This window comes from Astyanax mexicanus, chromosome 23 (assembly GCF_023375975.1).
Source record: "Astyanax mexicanus isolate ESR-SI-001 chromosome 23, AstMex3_surface, whole genome shotgun sequence".
Lineage (NCBI taxonomy): Eukaryota > Metazoa > Chordata > Actinopteri > Characiformes > Acestrorhamphidae > Astyanax > Astyanax mexicanus.
In genome coordinates, this window is record NC_064430.1 from 18,201,222 (window position 1) to 18,223,868 (window position 22,647).

General features: G+C 34.5%; 2 protein-coding genes and 1 long non-coding RNA gene across 3 annotated transcripts in view; 2 read left to right on the forward strand and 1 right to left on the reverse strand.

Moving 5' to 3' along the window:
- Positions 1 to 1,062: 1,062 nt before the first annotated feature.
- LOC125787195 (uncharacterized) lies at positions 1,063 to 1,837 on the reverse strand. Its single transcript, XR_007429127.1, has 4 exons — positions 1,680 to 1,837; positions 1,470 to 1,534; positions 1,322 to 1,395; positions 1,063 to 1,232 (listed from the first exon to the last, which is right to left on the reverse strand). It is a non-coding gene; the product is annotated as an uncharacterized LOC125787195 (long non-coding RNA).
- Positions 1,838 to 10,521: 8,684 nt separating this feature from the next.
- On the forward strand, positions 10,522 to 16,253 carry LOC103024484 (C-C chemokine receptor type 4). The gene is made up of 2 exons (XM_007257065.4): positions 10,522 to 10,728; positions 14,631 to 16,253. Exons 1-2 carry the CDS (start codon positions 10,704 to 10,706, stop codon positions 15,662 to 15,664), a joined length of 1,059 nt encoding a protein of 352 aa, XP_007257127.3. The 5' UTR covers positions 10,522 to 10,703; the 3' UTR covers positions 15,665 to 16,253.
- Positions 16,254 to 22,280: 6,027 nt separating this feature from the next.
- The window catches only part of enpp1 (ectonucleotide pyrophosphatase/phosphodiesterase 1), a 71,958-nt gene continuing 71,591 nt past the window's right edge, over positions 22,281 to 22,647 (forward strand). Inside the window, exon 1 of the mRNA XM_022668145.2 lies at positions 22,281 to 22,348. Coding sequence (XP_022523866.2) covers positions 22,304 to 22,348 — 45 coding nt within the window. The 5' untranslated portion in view covers positions 22,281 to 22,303. The remainder of the gene's footprint in view (positions 22,349 to 22,647) is intronic.

Consider the following 22,647-nt stretch of genomic DNA (forward strand, 5'->3'; position numbering starts at 1 on the left):
ACGGAGATCTTCCAGACACACACAGAGCGTAGGTGTTTGAGAATCACCGGTAAGATGGCAGAACAAGCACTATATTACATTAGATTAACGTGTAGTTTCAATGTTTTATGGCAGAATGCTTCATAACAAGCATAAAAAAGATCGCTAGTAGTTAGTTTCAGTAACTGTTAGCTAGCTAACTAGCTAACTTTCCAGTTCCACCTTAAATAACGCTACAGGTGGCAGCGGGCTGCAGCATTTAAGGCGGAACGGAAAAATACAATAAGCTAATCAGAGCTAATTTCAGCTCCTCATCACAGAGGAATTAAGGAATGGACCATATGAATTAATTTCTCCACCTCCTGCCCCCTTTCTGAAGAAATACAACGACCTTAAATTAACTAGTTAATCAGCAGCTGCTCCTGAACTTTAGCGCTCCACTGCTATCATCACATCAGCCCAGCAGCGTCACCTACACACCACCGCTAGTAGCCTGGTAATAAAGCAGTGTTATTTATTATTTATTTATTGTTCATTAACGTCATTGTGATATCCCAGTGATTCCTCTGTCACTGAGGACCCACATTCCTGCACATTTTATTGTTTTTGTAACACATTACCTGCTCCAGGACCAGTGTATATTATGGAGGGTTTTTTTTCAATAAGATTCATAAGCCAGAAGCAGAAATTTTTATAATTCAAATCGTTTTGAATCAAAAATCGATTTTGAATCGAATCGTGGCCCCCAAAATCGGAATCGAATCGAATCGTGAGATAGTAAACGATTCCCACCCCTACTAATTACAACACCTGACCCAAATAATCAACTAACAACTAACTAATCAACTAACTACCTGCCCTCACTGAGGCGACAACGAACCAGAAACACCCATTTATTTCACTGCATAATAAAGAGGATAAATGTTAAAACATGTTACAGCTGGTTCTGGAGTATCACTGACCTGTTTTAGTGATTTTATGCTGTATCACTCTCAGCTCTCCTCAGTAACGGCAGTTAGTTCATTATGTAACACTAAGCAGGTTCTGAACAAAAAGATGAATCAACCGAAATGGGAGGGCAAATTAATTTGAAACAGCTTTTACCTTTATTTAATCCAAAAATACTCAATTGTAAAAAAAACAGCATCAATGATAGAATCTACTTCATTAGGCCAATTTACTAAACATATACAACAAACAGATACTAGCAAAATATATGTTTCACAGTGATAAAACAGTGACATAGATTAAATCTGCAATCAAGAAAAAACAAAATTAATATATTTTACCTCCTTGCAGAATATACAGGTTCACTGTATTTATCTTCAAAAAAACAACCTACCATATACAGCAACCATGACAACCATAAGAATCTCATGTGGGCTCCACACCAAAGTTATCCACCAAAATCAGCACCTACAGATCACATAATACACCATTAAGCATAAATGCTCAGAATTTCCCCCTTTAAACTCATACTGAATACTAACCCTTTAAATGCAGCCACAGCTCCCCTCAGTGGCCAGCAATCCCCAGCACAGTAGAGTGTTTCCCTCTGAGCTACAAACAATAACAACTACATTTAATTATAGCCACTAAAAGACCGTTTCTGCTTCACACAGAGCCATGCTGACTACCTATACATTAAAAATGGGTTTAATTCTCAGAGTAAGCACAATAAAAAACGCTATTTTACTTACTTTTAGTGTTCCCAGAGCCCACGCAGCATGGCCGAGTACATACACACTACTGACCCACTGGCTGCCGCCATTCCTAGCTTACGCTACAGCCCTCAGCTACCGTAATAGACGCAGTAGCGCCCCTACCGTAATGCACTTAATATGGGAGCCCATTACAATTAGTTTGATCAGCTTGTGTGTAAAATGCTCCTAACTTATGGCTGGATTTCTCTGGTGTTGCCCCGAAAACAGTCCCCAATCTCTGCCGGGAGTTCAGTTCACTCCGCTGTAGCATTGGCTTAAAGTTAGCATATTTCTCATTACGATTAAAGTAATGAGTAATAAAGTAAAATGTACACAGAATAAAATGTACAGGGGTCTGAACAGATTTATTTACCACAGAATGTGACAGAGGTGGGTTTTTTTTAAAAAAAAAAAAAACATTAATTTTTCTCATAGGGAAAAACTGCTTAGACACGAAAGCCGTACGAGGACTACAGAATGACGCACGACACGAAAAGGTGTATTTTTCTATGAACTATTAGAATATCAGTAAAATTCATAATGCATGCTTATAGTGCATTGAGTATTCTATAGTAGTTGTATTTTAGGTTTTTATCAGTTTTTTGTAGTTACTGCAAAAATAATAACAACACTAATCTTAGCCTCAGAGAAAGCAGATAATGAGCACGCATGCACAATATGATATTTTTAACTGGATCAATATATTATATATTGCACATCCTCAGCTCTTAAATCAAAATAAACATCCAATCATTGACCACAGAAATAACTAAACAAACATAATTTTCATATAGTTCTAAAACTGTTCATCATGTTGTATTCACAACCTCTGAAGAACTTTGCAGGAATTTCTGAGGAGGATTGAAAGCAGTAGTTCTCATGAAGAACTGCACGTTGTACGTTGTAAGTCTGTGCCAAACGTACAGTGTTCCCAAGATCTCTTGCCAATTCAAATCCCCAAAGTGCAATACTCCAGGGGGAATCTCAGGGTTTAGGCTTCTGTTTGGAACAGGCCTTCAGTAGAAATTAGGTTCTGACACTTAAGGCTTGTTTAAAATTGTATGGAAGTCAATTCTCACCACCTAAAAAACAGCACACATTTTTTTCTAATTAAGTAAATTGATATATAATTAATTTTGAAAGACACTGCCTGGCCAAAAAAAAGTCACCACCTGGATTTAACTAAGTAAATGATGTGGGGTTGATGCTGCAGTTGGTCTGCAGGTCTAGGTTCAGCAACAGTATGTGCTGAAAGAATGAGGTCAGCTGACTACCTGAATATAGACCAGGTTATTCCATCAATGGATTTTTTCTTCACTGATGATACGAGCATATTCCAAGATGACAATGCCAGGATTCATAGGACTGGAATTGTGAAAGAGTGATTCAGGGAGTATGAGATCCTCATTTTCACACATGGATTGTTCACCACAGAGTCTAGACCTTAACAACAATGAGAATCTTTGGGATGTGCTAGAGAAGACTTGACCAGCGGGCAGACTCTACCATCATCAATGCTGCAAGATCTTTGTAAAAAATTAATGCAACACTGGATTGAAATAAATCTTGTAACATTGCAGAAGCTTATTGAAACAATGCCACAGTGAATGTGTGCCTCAATCAAAGCTAAAGGTGGTCCTACAAAATATTAGTGTTTTTGGCCAGGCAGTGTACTAAGTCGTTATTTTGAGATACAAAGCTAGCAAAAAGCATCTTCGAATATCCACTTATTATCTCAATATTATCAGACAGCATGTTAAAATAATGACTTTGTATCTCAAAATAATTAAATAGCATATCCAAATAATGAGATAGCATCTCAAAATAATGACTTAGTATCTCAAAATAATGACTTAGTATCTCAAACTAATCAAATAGCATCTCAAATTAATGATTTAATATCTGAAAGTAATGAAATATCTCAAAATAATGACTTATTATTTCAAAGTAATGAGGTAGTATCTTAAGATAATGACTTAGTATCTAAAAATAATGAGATATCATCATAAAATAATGAGATAGCATATCAAAATAATGACTTAGTATCTGAAAATAATGACTTAGTATCTGAAAATAATAACTTAGTATCTGAAAATAATGAGATAGCATCTTAAGATAATGACTTAAAATCTGAAAATAATGACTTAGTATCTGAAAATAATGACTTAGTATCTGAAAATAATAACTTAGTATCTGAAAATAATGAGATAGCATCTTAAGATAATGACTTAAAATCTGAAAATAATGACTTAGTATCTGAAAATAATGACTTAGTATCTGAAAATAATTACTTAGTATCTGAAAATAATAAGATAGCATCTTAAAATAATGACTTAAAATCTGAAAATAATGACTTAAAATCTGAAAATAATGACTTAGTATCTGAAAATAATGAGATAGCATCTTAAAATAATGACTTAAAATCTCTAAATGATGAGAGAGCATCTCAACATAACAGCTTAGTATCTCAAAATAACGCCTTATTATTTCAAATAATGATATAATATCTTAAAAACAGGTAGCATCTCAAAGTAAAGGTATATTTTCGCAGAATAATGAGATATCTTTTTTAAAATAAAGAGAAAGCATCTCAACATAACAACTTAGTATCTTAAAATAATGCCTTAGTATTTCAAAATAATGATATAGTATCTCAAAAAAGAAAGACTCTTAAAAAATCACCTTAGTATCTCAAAATAATGAGATATCATCTCTAAATAACACTTTAGCATCCCAAAATAATGAGAGCATCTCAATATAACAGCTTGGTATCTCAAAATAATGCCTTAGTATTTCAAAATAATGATATAATATCTCAAAAACAGGTAGCATCTCAAATTAAATATATATTTTTGCAAAATAATGAGATATCTTCTCAAAATAAAGAGAAAACATCTCAGTGTAACAACTTAGTATCTTAAAATAATTCCTTAGTATTTCAAAATAATGATATTGAATCTTAAAAAGAGAAGGCATCTTAAAACATCACCTTATCTCAAAATAATAAGATATTATCTCTAAATAACACTTTAACATCCCAAAATAATGAGAGAACATCTCAAAATAATGAGATATAATTTCAAATGACTGAGTATCTCAAACTAATGAGAAAATATATTAAAATAATGAAATATTAAAAATAATGAGATTTGCTCTCAAAGTAATGCGATATGCTCTTAAAATAATGAATCTCAACATTACCAGATAGCATCTAAGAATAATGAGAAAGCATCTCAAAATAATGAGATAAATTTAGTTGTATATTTATATGTAGAAAATAAAATACATGCTGGATTTGTATTGTTGTATTAGGTAGCAGGATGGGCTTCTATAGAGATGAACTGAGCCTCCGTTTGGTGATCACAGAGAGTCGCCAGGTGCAGATCTAACCAGCATAACTTTTACAGAGGGAAGCACCAATCAGCCTGTGCAGCGCCGGGTAAAGCCCAACAAGCCTACAGTTTCAGTGGAAAGCAGCTTAACTCAATTTTCCTGATTGTCTGGGTGGAAACCAGGATGCAAACTTCCATTTAATAGCAGATTACACCCCATAATCTGCCACAAAACACGTTTATGTAATCAGTCTTGCAGAACTGCTTTAGCTCACTGAAGTGTGTAGAGGCATTCCTTAAAAAATCCAACTGCTGAAGTTTGAGTGAGTTTGAGTTTTTATAAAGTTGCTTGTGCAGAAAACCTAAGCATTTATTTATTTTAAAACGATAACAATTTTCATTTTACTCAGCAAGAACAAATTTGGTGAAATGTGATGACACAGTTATTAAACTTTTTATATATTTTTTTTATCTTTTACATTATTTAATTAATTAATATATTTTTTATTTTTTTATTTTAAAACAACATCGTGATCTCAGTTACACTGGTGTCACTTCCATCAGATCCATACAGCAGTGTTCCAGAATCTAGTAGAAAGCCTTTGCTGGATAGTCAAGACAGTTACACCAACAAAAGCAGGATAAAGTTTTTTTAATACCCCTTATCTAAAATTAAAAAAATCTAATTTTGCTAACCTTAGTTCTCTCCCTGGTAACATTAGCTAGCTGGCGCTAATGTTAGCTAGTTCTGTGCTAAGCTTAGTTCTTTCCTTACTAATGTTAGCTAGCATTCCGCTAACATTAGCAAGCTCTCCACTTACCTTAGTTCTCTCTCCGGTAACATATAGGTGTACATATAGGGCCCTACTTAAGCGATCTATGGACGAGCAGTCAATCGCGCTTGGCGCAGCTTGATTTAGAAAGTGTGGGTGTATCTTTACTATCATAATTACATTTAAAAAAATCCGCCTTGCGTAGCTTGAAATGTACAAAAGGCGGCATGTTCTAAGGTAGGTATGAACGTCTGACTGTTGACTCTTCTCAGGGTTTAAATCAGTCAGTGTGTTTTTGCTGCCAAGATAGCAATACGCCACAAATTTCTCTAAACACACCTCATTTTCAGACCACCTGGCCTATTAGCATAGATATATTCCTAAACTCTGACACTATTTTAACGGCATGGGCTCAAACCGTGAAATTCGTCTGTTGGCGGGGTGCAAGTTAGCAACGAGCATAGTGTCTTGCAATGGTCTGATCTTTCAAAACCCATGTAGCCTGGGTAATAAAGTCTTGTTGTATTAAAATGTTGGGTTGATTTGGCCTGGGGTTCTTTTTCAAAAAATTTTGAAAATGATAGTGTTGCTAGTTTGCCTTCTTCCCTTTTTGTGTGTATCTGCAAATCTTTTATTTGCTCTTTAACCCTCTCGATAATGTGGTAATCAATAACCCAAGGCTCTAATCACAGTCTTCTTCTTCTCTTCCTATGACCCAGTGGGGGGGGGGGGGTGGGGGGGGGGTTGTCGGCCATTCCAGGATGTCCCTGGGGCAGGGCAGGGATGGTTCAGTGTCTTATACCTGGGATATAGGATATATTGTGCAAAACTCACTTTTTGTGGGTTTTTTTTATTTCCTTTAGGGCCTTGAATGCCCCAATAAAACCTTTCAAGCACAAATAAATACTTCAGTTTTCTCATTGTGACAGGATTAGCCAGCAGACTTTGTCTGATGGAGGAATCTGTACCTACTGTCTGTGGCATGTCAGCAGATGAAGAAGATATAGGTCAATTACTCTAAAATAATGAGTTTTATGTTTCTATCACAGTTAAACTTGAACTAGCTTGTTTTGCTATTTAGCAGAAGATATCACTAAAAGGTGCCAGCAATTTTACATAACAGTGACAGAGCCCTTAAACAGGTCTTTCTGAAAGGGACTGAACTGGCAAGAATAGAGCTGGTAAGATCTCTTTATGTGAGAGTATGAGAGTGATTTTGTGCAGTCAACTTCATGAACATGTTTTGTTTAGCCCACAGACCTATTCTAACTTAAAAGAGGTAAAAAGAGGTATATGTCCCCTTTAAGGAAACAATAGAGACACTGGTATACTTTTGCTCTTGGAACCAAAAGTGGTCGACCTTGAATTTCTTTTCATGGATCTGTTTTTCAGTAGTTGGCAGATAAAAGGGTGCAGCCTGTCTGACAGGTCTTTGTTCAATGGGTTTATAATAAATATAATAAAGAATGGATTCATTGTAGACTGATAAGCATACATTTTTGTTTCAGTACCAGGCTTTCAATTATTTATTTGAACTGTTAACATAACAATGTGTAGACAATACATAACCCTTCTGTACAACTCTTATCTGCAGTAAAATTAGTTATTTACATTTTAAAAAGGTTTGGGGATTTAGAAGGAGGAACCAACTTCAATTTTGGTGAAAACAGTTTTCAGTTTGCTGTTTAGTTTGTAGTCACTAAAATCTAGGTTCTAAAATGTAATTGAGTAAAGCACCGATTGCTTTTTTGCTTATTTACCTACTATTCCAGTTTTTTAGTAACATTACTTCATGAAATATAAAACTAATTGTATGCAAATGTATACATTTACAATTTCTGTTGTTCTATGTTGTCTACTTTTTTTTATTGTAGACAGTCCCAAGTTACTAATACAAATATTGTCATTCAGCATTTATTTGCAGAAAATGAGAAATGGTCAAAATAATGAAAAAGGTACAATGCTTTCAAACCTTAAATAATGCAAGTTCATATTTATTTAGAAACAACAGTACTAATGTTCTAAGAGTTCAGAAGTCAATATTTGGTGGAATTACCCAAGGTTACCCAAAAGCAGTGTGAAAGACTGGTGGAGAGCATGCTGAGACACATGAAAGCTGTGATTAAATATCTGGGTTATTCTACCAATTACCGATTCAATAATTTTGAATATGATACAATATTTTTATTTGGAATTTGGGAGAAATGTCATCAGTAGTTTATAGAATAAAACAACAATGTTCATTTTACTCAAACATATACCTATAAATAGCAAAATCTGAGAAACTGATTATTTTGGAGTGGTCCCTTATTTTATTCCAGAGCTGTATATAGAGGTAGCAGCTGTTTTCATATGGCACCTCAAGATGCACTGCATTTTACAGTTTTACAATGGACAACAATTATTTACCGTACTAATTCACCATACAAAAATACAGGAATTGGTTACAAGCTGTTTTTTCAGCAGTATGGTTATTGTTCTGACTGTAATTAACTAGTCATTTTTGTCCATGTATATTGTTTTCCTAAAACAATAAGTCCACACCTGCCTTAAGTTTTTTTTTTTTTTTTTTTACAAATAAGGAAATAAGGTTTCTAATGAAGTCTCATTTAACCTCCAAAAGCATGTCCCAACATGACCTGAAGAAGAAGTGTTGACAAGCAAATAACAGTTTATCCACACTGCATATTACCCGTGCAGACTGTTGGCTTCAGTGAATACACATACCTTTAAGATGAGCTCATGAGATCTTGATCGTTGAGTAAGAATTTACTGAATGACTTGTTCACTTGTTCAGTTGTTTACAGTGTGTACAAATATTTAGCAACTGAATGTCTTTCACTTTTCTTGAGATCTTAGAGATTTTCACTTTCCCTTACAGTCCAGGACGAAAAAATAAATGAAAAAGGCACCTACTGCATAACATGATGCTCTGCCAGTGTGCAAAAACACTCATCCTTAATTAATAACATTACTAATAACATTATAATATTGGGCTAAACCTTTTTTTTACCATCATCAACAACTTCAACTTACTTAGTTTTTTACCATCAAATAGTAAAAAAAAAAAAACATAAAGCTCAGCACATCCTGTGTTTAACATGCTGGTGGCATGGACAGAAGCAAAATGAAGACTTCTGGACAGAAATTTACTTTCTTTTACAGATTCAACCAAATGTAGCAAGGGTGATTGGACAGTGCCGAAAAGTACAGATGGAAAATGACCCAACCCCAAGTTTTTTTTAAAGGTCTCATTACAACTTTCAAAGTAACCCTTCCACTCCTGCATATGAAAATGATTAAAAAAAAAGAAGTTCTGTATTATGAATATTTATTCTGACGTCACTTGAGCTTTAGGGGATTTACCTGAGAGCAGCTGGCAGGTAGAGCAGAGTTACATGTTGAATGTGGCACTGAAACAAAAATCCTGGCGAGACCTGCGAGACTAGCAATTACTTAGAACACTGAAAAAAAGCATTTGTTGCCTGGTTCCACTCTATAACTATAAACTTTACAATAAAACAAATAAAATTATTAAAATCCCTCAGAGATGTATTTTTTGCATTGTTGTGTGACTCCAAATCCCATCTATGCTTTAAATGTATTTCTAAATAAATCTTTAATATTTAAGTTAAAATACACATCTGAGTTGTGTCCCTGGGTTTCACTCAGTCCTGTTACTGTAAAACATTACCCCATCTGAAACATCTGGAACATTCTACAAGTCACATCTACAACAGGAATTTACACCAGCTGGTTCTTCTGAAGATCATGGGAAAACCAAAATTAAGTTCCCTCGTTTATTTTTCTGTATATTTGATCTTATTGTAACTATGACTGAGGAGCTCAATCTCAACACTCATTACTGTTACCTAAATTAATTCTTAGATGTTACTTGTTTATTTTTAAAATACAAATTTTGGGAAAATCTCTAAAATGTGCTCAGTGTCCTCATGCTATTAGCATAACCACCATTCAGCTGTTTTTCATGTTTTTGCTAATTCTATGCTAAAAACTCATTCCTGTTACTTTTAGTCTTGTTACTCAAAACATAAAAAGTAACAGAAATGAGTGCCAGTAACAGGAGTGAGTTCCAGTAACAGGAATAACTTTCTTGAGAGAAAATCAAAGAAATTAGTGGGCTTGCTTTTAAACATGCCTTTTAATGTCAAGAGTTTTGTAACCATCTTCTGCTTAGAAACCTTGTAAAAAATGAAGTAAAGCTGCCTAAGTCTGACCAGTACATGTTTTAAATAGTTAAATACATGTGTAATTTAGATTCAGAGTTGAAAAATATATATTAAAAAATAAGTTTAATTTGTTAATTAATCAAGCAAATGACATCCATTCGGTGGAATGGCTCGAATATACTTGGCTTTGCAGGGAAGGTAGCAGAAGGCCGTTGATGCCATTTATTATAATATCTTGTCCGCTCCTCCTTCAGGAATACTACTGCTTTCAGTTTAAAAGGGAAAATCTCTGGGAGAAGGACTGCTGCTTTAATATATGTTTATGTGAAACAATTTTTTCCTAAGAAATATAGTGATAAACCAGAAATTCATTGCAATTTTAAGAAAGCTCCTATTACAAATGTCACTTGAGCTTTAGAGGATTTACAGGATTTCCCCAAGAGGAAATAGCAAGTACACGTTAAAAACGGCATTAAAACAAAAATAGTGCTCCCACCCACCCGGAAAAAAAAATTCTCATGTATCAGCTTTGGAGACTGAGCCAAACATATTTTTACTTCCCCACAGAGACCAAGCAGAACAAGACGAAGCTCTTCACACTGACAAGTATCTCACAGCCTGCAGTCATCTGCCTCAGGATATAACAGCTCAATCTCTCGACAGATCACAGAACACACAGGACGCTCCCTTCCTGACTCCACTGTCGGGAACTTGGACTTACGAAACATGTCTAGATATCTGCTCAGCACTGGTAAGTAAACATGATTATTATAAAATATAGTAATAGGAAGTTTGCAGTTGTTAGTTTTATGGCATTTGCTACATTTCAGGGGCAGTGGTTAGTTTTTCATACAGGGATTTGACCTAGTCTTGGACTAAACTACATTTTTAATGGATATGTTCTAGAGTTTCTTATAATTACAAAATGCAAAACCCTAGAAAAATATTTTCCAATTTTTCTTGCATTCTTTTTGTATCTCATTTCACTCTAAAGAAACCTCTGAAGAGTATAAAATCACTATAAACATAATCCCTTAGATGTATCATATAATATTTAAAGGCAATTATCAACATTTCAACATTTAAAGGAGTAAAACCAGTGATCTTTATCCTAAAGTAACCACTGTTTTTTTCTTTTCATTGGTGGACAGTAAATGTAAAGGTAAATATAAATTGTTACTGAAAATAAATAATGTTTTGTGTGTCTTTACTGAAGTATTTCCATTTTAAGAAATAAAAACCTAAACACAAAATATGAAAACATAAAACATAACATAACAAAACAAGTTAGGCAAGAAGCATTTGACCAGCATTGAGCTACCCAGTGCAAGCATACAGTACAACATCAGCACAACTATGTAAATTTGTGGGAGTGACTCCTTAAATATTTGACTATTTGAAATATGTTTAAATGCAGTATAAGTAAAGAAAAATTAACTTCTGAATCTATTTTTTAATTTCAGTACAAATAAATCTAACACCAAAACGTAGTTTGTCCCCCACAATATTTTTAGTTATCATTATAGAGCACTGGAAAACAATTAAGAGACCACTTCAGTTTCTGAATCAGTTTTTTTTTTTTATTTTGCTATTTATAGGTTTATGTTTGAGTAAAATGAATTATATAAACTACTGACAACATTTCTCCCAAATTCCAAATAAAAATATTGTCATTTAGAGCATTTATTTGCAAAAAATGAGAAATGGCTGGAATAGCAAAAAACATGCAGAGCTTTCAGACCTTAAATAATGTAAAGAAAACAAGTTCATATTCATAATTTTAAGAGTTTAGAAAGTAATGTTTGGTGGAATAACCCTGGTTTTTAATCACGGTTTTAATGCATCTTGGCATGTTCTCCTCCACCAATCTTAAACACTGCTTTTGGATAATTTCATTTCACTCCTGGTGCAAAAATGTATGCAGTTCAGCTTGATTTGATGGCTTGTGATCATCCATCTTGCTCTTGATTATATTCCAGAGGATTAAAATTTAAATGGTTAAAATAAAAGAAACTCATTATTTTTAAGTGGTCTCTTTTTTTCAGAGCTGTATGTTTTTACATAAAGACACTTGTATCTACCTTGCCTTCAGTATTTTATTTTTTATGATCCTTAGTGTCAAACTAATTCTTTACAGTCTATTAAAAGAATAAAAAAAATAAAAAAAAAAATAAAAGAGGACATAAGAGTCATACTTTTTGTATGTATTTAATAAATTAAATGAAACATAATTTAGTTTAGTTTTGATACTAAGTACAGTCTACTCAAGTAAAGCCAAAAAATTTACCTTGTCCACTACTAATTTTTCATTTTTCCATATCAGATTTAGTTGTTATTTTAGAGAACAGTGGTTAGTTCATTGAGAATGTTTAGGAACTACACAAATTAAAATAACAATATGTGCCCTAAACACAGAAAATGACGCCTGAATCAAGAGTTTAACCTCTGAACCCCCATTCATAGCCTGCCTTTTATATAGACTTCATTAACCTCATTAAATAGGTTTAGGAGATTAAGGTGAAATGGTACAATAGTATACTTCTTTGTACAAGTCTTAAAAAGATTAATTAAATTAAGCATTTAAGAAGAACCAATAATACAGTCAAGAAGGTGTGTATGCATATACTTGCAAAACTAAAAAAATACAAATAAATGAACTTCTAATTACTAATTCATGAGTTCATTCATTCATTCATTCGTCAACTAGCATTATAAGCATTAGTGTTGTTTACACAACCATTTCCATCCAATCTACTAGATGATTACCAATGATTACCAATGAAAAGAATACAAAAGTGGTTCTTCCACAACATTTCAAAAATGTTTTTTTTGTAAAACCTTTATTTTTAAGAGTGTAGGAAAAAGAAACACGTTAAACCACTGTTGTAAAGAACTTTATAGCAGCTTCATAATTGTGCTTCAGGGAATCCACTACCCTGCACACTTTCAGCAGTGCCTTGTCTCATCATGCAGAAACTGGCACAGGAAGGGCTTGATAACGAGTTGATACGATCTGGCATGCTCTCTTGGTATTTCCCTATGTTAGATAATACTTTAGATCTTTTATAGTATTTTAGAGTAAACTTGTATTTGGCCTGCACTCTTTCACTGTAGCTTGGTGGTTAGCCTATTCACCTCTCAATTTCTTCTTGTGCTGGGGTCTTCGGTTCAAGCCTCCATCTGAGTGACGCAGTCATGTTCTCCATGTTTTCATGTGGGTTATATCCAGGGACTCTGGTTTACTCCCAAAGTCCAAAAACATGATGTTAGGTGAACTAGATACTTTCATTTGCCCTGATTTTTGTAGTTATGTGTGTGAGTATGTTTCATTCAGAGGTTAAATAGGTTAAACAGGGTGGTAAATGAGCATGTAAAACTACATCTAAAATATAAACATTTTCATCCTTACCAAAGACAAAAATTGCTGTTTATACTACAAGGAATGAACAAAAAAAATGCACTGCACTGTTAGTAACAAAAAAGAAAATAAAGTGAGCTCTTGACTGTCTATACAAGTCATAAAAGCAGAGGAAAAAAAAATCACAGCATAAATGACTGAGAGGGGAGTGGCTATTCAATCTATGCACTGCCATCAACAGCACCCTGTGACCACAAATGATAGATGAAACAGTATTTGAGGAGAATAACTATTTAATCTTATAACCCAATTTTCTGGTTTAATACTTTGGGCTGGGGTTCAGGCAGGGTCTACTTCTGAGGCAATTTCCCCTTACCAACAAGTCTAAGCAAGGTAGACAGTATTTAAAGAATGTTAGATTGGGAGAATAGGCTTCAGACTTGTTCCTCCTAACTGAAATGTGTTATTTTAAAACATCGCTTATAGTAATAATAATAACATTTTTGTTAAAAAGAATGTTTGTAGACTACAAAATGGCCTAATCCTAATTTTACCCCTTGGTGCCTTCAAGCAAAGATTTTTTTCAGAGGAACACTCTGCAAGGAACACAGATGGCTATGATAATCACTGGCAAGAAGGACAAGCAGCCAAAGAAAACTACAAATCTGTGAATTTTCCATGTTAAAAATTATAGATAACCAATATATCACTATAGCTTAATGTGTAGTTTCAATGTTTTATGACCATTTTCTTTATAACAACCACAAACATTCCCTAGTAGTTTTTTTTTTTGCAGTAGCTAGCTAGCTTGCTAGATAACTTTCCTGTTCCGCCTTAAATGATGCAACAGACTTCAGAGGCTGCAGCATTTAAGGGGGAACTGAAAAATAAAATAAAAGCTATTAAAGCTAATTTTACCTTCCCATCACAGAGATATTTAAGAATTAAAAATAAAGAGTAGGGGCACAAAAGAGAAATGGGATTAGGCCAATGACTTTCCTAAATCTACAAGATGGAGAAAGACGAGAAATCCTTTGTTCATGTTTTGGGTTTGAGTGTTGTACAGGGTTTGGCTTTTTACCGACTTGTACAGCCAGAGGTACTCGTTCTATGGACATCATAAACAAATGCCTTCTTAAGCACTTCCATACTTGAATAATATAAGCACTGAGGTTATTTAAAGGCTCATTTGACAGATGATAAAAGGCACGCATTCCATAAAAATGACTCTGAATTAATAAAGGATAATAATATTTGATTGTTTGTTTGTTTGTTTGCTTATTGTTTTCTACCAGCGCCCTCATATGACAGTATCGGCAATCAAAGCTCTATGATCTGCAACAACAGCCATGTGCGAGCCTTCAGCCAAGTCGTCCTCCCAACTCTCTACAGCCTGGTCTGCATTGTGGGCATCCTTGGCAATGGCCTAGTCATGTGTGTCCTTACCAAATACCTCCAGAAATCGAACATGATGGACGTCTGCCTCTTCAACCTGGCTGTGTCCGACATGCTGTTCCTCATAACCCTGCCGTTCTGGGCCCACTACAGCGCTGTTCAAGAATGGATCTTCGGGGATTTCCTGTGCCGCACTGTGACAGCATTACACAACCTGGGCTTCTACAGCAGCATCTTCTTTATGCTTCTTATGACGGTGGACCGTTATGTTGTCACTGTCCACGCCCTCTCCTCCATTTTTTTCAAGCGAAGTTCATGCCGAGTGGGTGCGGCTCTCGTCTTGTTGGTATGGGTTCTCAGTGTGGGAGCCTCTATTCCAGAAATTGTGTTCTCTGAAGAGCGCAACGAGACTACCGGATTTAAGTGTGAGTTTGACAGTCGGTCGCCAGTTGGTCGACAGTGGAAGTTGGTAGGCTACGTTCAGCTGAACGTCCTTGGTTTGCTCCTCCCGATCGTCGTCATGGGGTTTTGCTACTCTAAGATCATCCCCACCTTGGTGGCAATGAAGTCTAAGCAGAGGTTCAAAGCAATCAAGCTCATGTTGGTCATGATCTTTATTTTCTTTCTCTGCTGGACGCCCTACCACTTGGTTGCCTTCCTGAAGTTCCTTTCGCACTTGAATTATTTAAATAACTGCACATGGCAGGCTGGCCTGAACTTGGCCATGCCTTGGGTCGAAACCATCGCCTACAGCCACTGCTGCCTCAACCCCTTCATATACTTCATCATGGGGCAGAGGTTCAGGACATTAATTGTTAAGGTTTTGAAAGAATGGTTTCCGATGTGCTTCAGCCGGTGCAACTTGATCACCACTCAACTGACGTTGAAGAGGAACATGCGTCACTCAGTAATTTATAGCACAACAGTTGTGTAGTCACAGCAGGCCCATGCTAATATGGATTAGTCATGTTCAGCAAAGCCTAGCGGATAACCTAGACACCACAGACATGTTTCAGATTTTGCAGAATATTGGCAGCTTCACCATAAAGACCAGAGAGAGGAAATTCTGGTTTCACAAACTAATGCTATGTATGCTATCAGACTGTGGTTCTGTTTAAAGTTCGAACAGCTGTTTAAGTGTGCTATTGGTGAAACACCTTGACAGCTAATGGTAAAATATACAGTGGCTTTGGGCACTGGTCCTAAGACCCAACCCCTGCTGAGACTATACTGTAAAAAAAAAAAAAAAAAAAAAAAAAAAAAGGTTTACAGGCTTTTCCCAGTAAATTTCCCAGTGTTTTCCTAAGAATTAAGAACACTTTCTGTAATTTTACAATACAAAATACATACTGTTATGTGGAAATATTACTAACAAATACAGTTTTTTATTCACTTATGTTTTTATTTGCAGTGCATGCACAGGTTATGTTGTTAAGATAAATTACTTGGAATATCTTTTTTATTTTTTATTTATATTTATATTTTATTTTTTTGCAAGGCAGTAACATATATATATATATATATATATATATAATGCAAAAAAATAGGAATGGTATTCTTAATGGTATTTAATTAAGTAATTTATCTAAACAAGTGTTCTATAACAGTACCTAAAAATGATCCCTACTTCTTGCTATAAAGAACCTTTTTCAAATGTTCTGTAAACAAATTTGCAATATGAACAAAACCAACCAGGTATATATATATATATGAACAATATCAACCAGGCAGCCACTTCTAAATTTTAAGTTATTCAAATTGTTTCTAAAGAGAACCATTACCATTGCTGAGAAACCTTTGAAGCACCCTTAAACAAGCATTCATCTTACAAGAACATAATGCAAGATTAGGATGTTGTTTTAATTATTTTGAAAGGCATTCTTTTTCAACATTTTGTATGAATCTATTCACCTTAGCACAGATTTACAGATTACAGTTATGACCCTTAAAAACTCATACTCAAACTCATGTTTGAACATACTGTATTTTTCGCACTATAAGTCGCTTTTTAAATTCTTTAATTTTCGCAAAAATCGTCAGTGCGTCTTTTTATCCGGTGTGCCTAATGTACGAATTTTACCAGTCAGGTTGTAAGGGGCAGTAAAGATACTCTGCTGAAGTACAGCTTTTCAGTTTAGTTCTCCAGCACCGAGACTGGAGTAGCATTAGCCGCTAACTGCAGTGTTAGCTCTTTCGCTGTTCAGAGGCGAGTATATCAGACTGTAGCCTGTGTGTTTACCGTGTTAAAACAAGCTATGTGGGACAATATGCTAGCTTTTTTATTACTGTTTTATTTACTAAGCTTAGCTTTACTTAGCTTACTTAACTTAGCTTAGCTTTAACTTAACTTAGTTAGCTACCCTCTATGTCGTAGGATACTCGGCGATACATAGTATATGGCGTAGGTTTGTTGCAGAAGCAGAAATTATCCTTTATACTTCACAGAACAGTACTTACACTCCAGCCTCTGTCTGTGAACATGTTTGCACGTTTTTTGAATCTGATGAATCAGCTAGCATTGCTAACAAAGCTAACCTGAGAGAATGCTTACAATGATATGCTGGGACTGGGAGATAAAAATAAATCAAAATTCACTGGATTTACCGTAAAACTGCATTTTCTGCAACAGGATTTTTGAATCAGCTGTGGTTAACCCCAAAGTCTTTAGCTAATAGTTTTTTGAAAATGTTTTAAATAGTGTAAAATTATCAGAAAGTTAAGACTTTCTTTTAAACTCAAACAAGTTCTGGATGTAAATATACACAGATTTCTCTCCTGGAAACTCTTTATTTGGACAAGTAAAGTGCTTCCATTTATTTACAGTAAGCTTAGGTTCCTGAATTTCTCCAGCACTAACGCTCGAGCATTAGCATTAAAGGCTAACCGCTAGCAGTTAGTGGCAAATGCCGCCAGACAGCGCTACACTGAGGAACCCTGACTGCTCCGGTAAGCCAGGGCGATATTAGCTAGCGGTTCTTCCCAAGTAGCTTGTTTTAACACAGTAAATGTGCAGACTACAGCCTGTTATACTTGTTTCTGAACATCACCGGATTGTAAGGCGCACTGACAATTTTTGGGAAAATTTAAATAATTTTAAGTGCGCCTTATAGTGCAAAAAATACAGTAATACCAATGCTAACTAGCTAGTATAGATAAAAGTGTAAAAAAAAAAACAACAGAAAACAGGATAATATGTTTGTATATTAACCTGCCAAATCTTCACTTTTAAGATTAGGATATAGTTTTTTTTGTAGTACTTGGACTTGGACACAACCCCACTTTCAAAAAAGTTGTGACACTGTGTAAAATGTAAAGAAATGTAAATAAAACAGAACTGAAGAATTTGCAAATCTCATACACCTATAACGTTATTTTATTTATCACATTTTATGTATTTTATTATTATTTAAAATGATCTTTTATAACCCAGTCATGTGCATTAACTGCCAATTGCTTGTATTGTAGTTGTTTGGGAATTTGGAATTGTATTGGTATATATATTTTTTTACTAGTACCAGCCTTTTGTTGCTCCGTCCTAACATTGTTTTGCTGCTATTAAGTACATGTTTTGAGGTGATGTTTTGCAAATCATCACATTCTATACTTTTTTATTTACATGTATTTACATTTTACATAGTATCCCAACTTGGTGTGGTATTGGGGTTGTATTTTAAAAATCCATCAAGAATATATTTTTTTATGTATAAAATGTATGTAGTGCTTTACTTTACTGGATTTTTTTAGCATGGTGAAATACAAGTCCAGTTCCAAAAAAGTGTGTTTTTTATGCTGTGCTTTGCCTTGCAATGAAGCACTTTAAGGAGGGAGGGGATATTTTATGAAGGCTTATAAAAGTATAAAAAGAAGTAGACGAATATTCTCCTGTTGTATGAAGTTTAGTATTTTTTTGTAATACGTAATTGTCTTGTTTTCTTGTTTACATTTTATGCCACTATTTATAATGCACTGTTCTACTTATATATGCTCAATGGGGACATCCTGATTCTTGGGAAGACATTTATTGTTGACACAAGCGTTTATTTAGGAAAGGAGAGAGGCAGTCCTTCCAAGGAAAAGGTGGAAAGAAGAAAATTCATTCCTGCCCTCATGCATTCCTTTACTCAGATCTGTGACTGTATAGTGAATGAGACTTATTCTTTGTATATATATGTATTTTACATACAAAACTTTACTGATTGTAATTATATAAACCTTTATATTAAAATGTCATTCATAAAAAACTTTTTTGAGTTTGTATGTGACTGTCTGACTGAAAGACTGACCTGCTGACTAGTGTTGTGTAGTCAAGATTGCTAGAGCCAGAAGTCAAGACAAAGACTTTTAGTGGTCAAGTCTGAGTCAAGGCCAAGACAAGACCAAAATCAGATTAAGATTTCTTCTTTAAAAATAAATTAACTTTTACATGTATTATTATTCATGACACAGGAGATGTATATTTAAAAATGTATATAATAACTTATGGTGAAATTATTTTAATTTATGATCAAAATACAATAATGATGACAAAGATTTTATTCAAATTGTATGGTAATATTTAGGAACAACACTACTGACTGAGTAACTTACTGCATGTTAACCAGTGACCACAAGGGGCACTATGGGTTCGTAAATACATGCTCATCAGAGAACACTAGAGGGCGCTCTGGAGTAAGTCTAAAATAAATGGGTTTATATGGAGCAATTGAGTAAAGTCATATTAAATAAATGCTTCATCAATTTAATACGGAAAACTTTACCATTTCCTCAATAAAGAACAATATTAGACATAATTTTGTGAAATGTAAAAATTCCAGTTATAAAAATTTTAAACAAGATCTGGCTGTTACATTTTTTCTTAAGCTATAGTCTTGTAAATAAAGTCTCCATTTCTTTTTTGATAATTCATATGTTTAGGAAGATTTTTTTTCTTTGGGAACTTTTATCAGACAGAGCATTTATCTTTTTTATAACAAGCTGACTATTTGAATCACCAATGTTTTGTCATGATGGCCCTAAGCAAGTAATTATTTACATATTCTTGCACATATGCATTTTTGGTTTATGGCCCACTTGTATATGCCTTATTCTACTGAAGATATCATAGATTTGCATAGTACTATTATATTGGAAACAACATAAATAAGATTTTCCATATACCATACTTTTCGCACTATAAGACGCATTTAAAATTCTTTAATTTTCCCAAAAATTGTTTGTGTGCCTTATAATCCAGTGCACCTTATGTATAAATTTTACCAGTCAGATTGTAAGGAGCAGCAAAGCCACTCCACTGCGCTAGTTTTTTTGGTGTTCAGAGGTGAGTATTTTGGACCGTAGTCTGTGTGTTTACCATGTTAAAACAAGCTAGCTGACACCACCCTGGGTTACCAGAACACTCAGGATTCCTCAGTCTAGCGCTATTGGACACCGTAGTACTAAACGCTCCTAACCGCGCTGTTGAAAATATTGCAAATCTAAGCTTACGGTAAAAAACAGAGGTGCTTTACCCACCCAAATAAACAGTTTTCAGGAGAGAAATCTGTGTAGATTACTGTGCAACACCCCTGTTTCTTACTAGTTGCTTAAAATGTGCCTTATATTCACGTGTAAATGAAAATATAGTTATTTCACCTAAAAAATAAGGTATGGTATAAAACGGTGTTATTTCTTTATATATTACTGTAATTTGTTGGCTTGAAAAAGTAGCCTAATGGGTTTCATTATCCACAATATACTATCAGATTTTTTTCCTGCTCTGCAGTCAGAACCTGCTATAACCTTAATTTAGAGCAGCTGTACTCAATCCTGGTCTTGGAGTACCACGGCTCTGCTTGTTTTAGTGTGTTTCTGCTTTAAAACACCCAGTTAATTTCAGCAGTGCTTGGTTAATTAGATAATTAGTTGGATCAGTTGTGTAACAATTAGTGGAAACTCTAAAACCTCCAGGGCCACTATAGAGAAACACTGATTTAGAGCGAAGTCACACTGAACCACTAGAGGGAGACAGAGGACTTATCACTGTAGCCTCTACTAGTGTAAAAGTGCCTAACGTGAATTTAATCCTTTCAGACCCGGCATTCATTACGATTTGCATCATGTATTTTCTTTATTTTTAAATGTTTCGTTGCACATAATACTATTGAAAAGCTGTTGTCCATAAGAATAAATCATGAACCAGCCAATGAACAAGCTTCTAAACCAATAAAACAGTAGAGGTAGCTCTCCCCCCCCATTCACTGCAAAAACACTGAAAAACAGTAACAGTGCATATAGAGGGAAAAAGTAAGAGCTAACACTTTTTAATCATGTTTTTTTTTTTTTTTTTTTTACTGTTTAGGGATGTTTTACGAAATAAAAAAGTCAATATGAAATATAAAAGCTATTAAATCTTTTAATTAATAAGATTTATTTATATATTTTTTTATAAGTACAATATTGGAGTCTTCTTTCCTGTGCATCACAGATAGAAAACAGCTAAAATGTAAACAAAGTAGAGAATGTTTACTTATGATAAAAAACAACCAATGATATTACCTTTAAAAACTACTATCCTATTAAGTAAATGTAGGCGTAATTTCAAAATTATTGTTTGAAATTAAATGTCCATGATCAATTAAACTTAAAAATACAGAGGTTTTTATGGTCTAATTTTCTCATGTCTGCAGGCCTGTAACTGTTATCTTATCTTTTGTCTGTTTGAGATAGTTATTTTATTAGACCAGCTTGGATTTGGGTGGTCTAAGGTGGATTTTAATGGTTAAAATTGAAAGCATACCCATATAATGGTAAACTGGTGTAGCTAGTTCCTCTGAAAAGCTGGGTCTGGCCCTGCCAACTGATGTGTAACTCCTATCTCTAAAAATAAGGAAACACAATACACTTTGTGTTTCTTACTTATTAAAAAAAACATTGTATAATGGCAAATATTAGGGTCTGAATTCAATCTATTCTTACCTTTTCACTGTGACTAGTAAATGTAATAAATGCAAACGAGAGAGACGACAAGAGACTATCAAACACACATACCTAAAAACTATTAGATGTTTACAGTGTTTTTTAATAAGTAAGAAAAACAAAGTGTAATGTGTTTCCTTATCTGTACTTTACATAATAACTTTTCAATATGGGACAGTTTTAAATTTTTTTTCAATATAAAAAACAATCTTAATATGTACCTTTGTCCTTTTTTTACATGTACACAAGTTTAAATATCAAATGCAAAATGCAAAAAAATACATCAATAATAGACCGTCACGATAATTACATTATCGACTTTTCATGCAATAAATGGACAAGCCCTCCTGGGGGGGGCGTTATATTATATTAGAAACAGGTGGATTTGTCCCCAAAAAAAAATTATATCGTTTTGCTCAGCTCAGCTGTACTACTAATGAGGAGACTGGCCGCTGTGTAAAGAGAAACCAATCACGGTACCTGATCAGGGAGAAATCCCGCCTTTCAGGAGAAACAGCCAATGAGCTCGCTGGTTTTGCGAGGAGAGTCAGCGTGCTGGTGGGGAAGAAGCCCCTCCCTCTCGCTGTGAGATTTAGCAGCGGGGGTCCAGCAGCAGTTGATGTTAAAATTAATCTGGATATACGGCGATTTTTCTAAGAGAAAGGTAACAGAACTAACCATGTCACCTGTGTTGAGATTATGTCTGATAGCTGGTTAAAAAGACTCCTCTCTGAATCAAAACACACAGATTAAACCCACCGTGTTATTAATAAACTGCAGCTGTGTTAGTCAGTTAGCTTAACTTTGGAGTTCGCTAGATGGGGAGTCAAGGTTTAAGAAAAAATAAACGATGTATGTAATGTTCAACTTGCCCTGATGTGCCTGATCAGCTGATCACTATTTCATTTGCAAATTGTGTTTATTAATTTAGGATTGCAAGACTTACTGTAACCTATACTGAAT

What these genes read in the sequence shown, in the direction of transcription:
- LOC103024484 (XM_007257065.4), top strand. Translation starts at nt 10,704, where the DNA reads ATGTCTAGATATCTGCTCAGCACTG. An exon ending in TAGATATCTGCTCAGCACTG is followed by an intron (nt 10,729 to 14,630) that starts GTAAGTAAACAT and finishes GTTTTCTACCAG; the next exon opens with CGCCCTCATATGACAGTATC.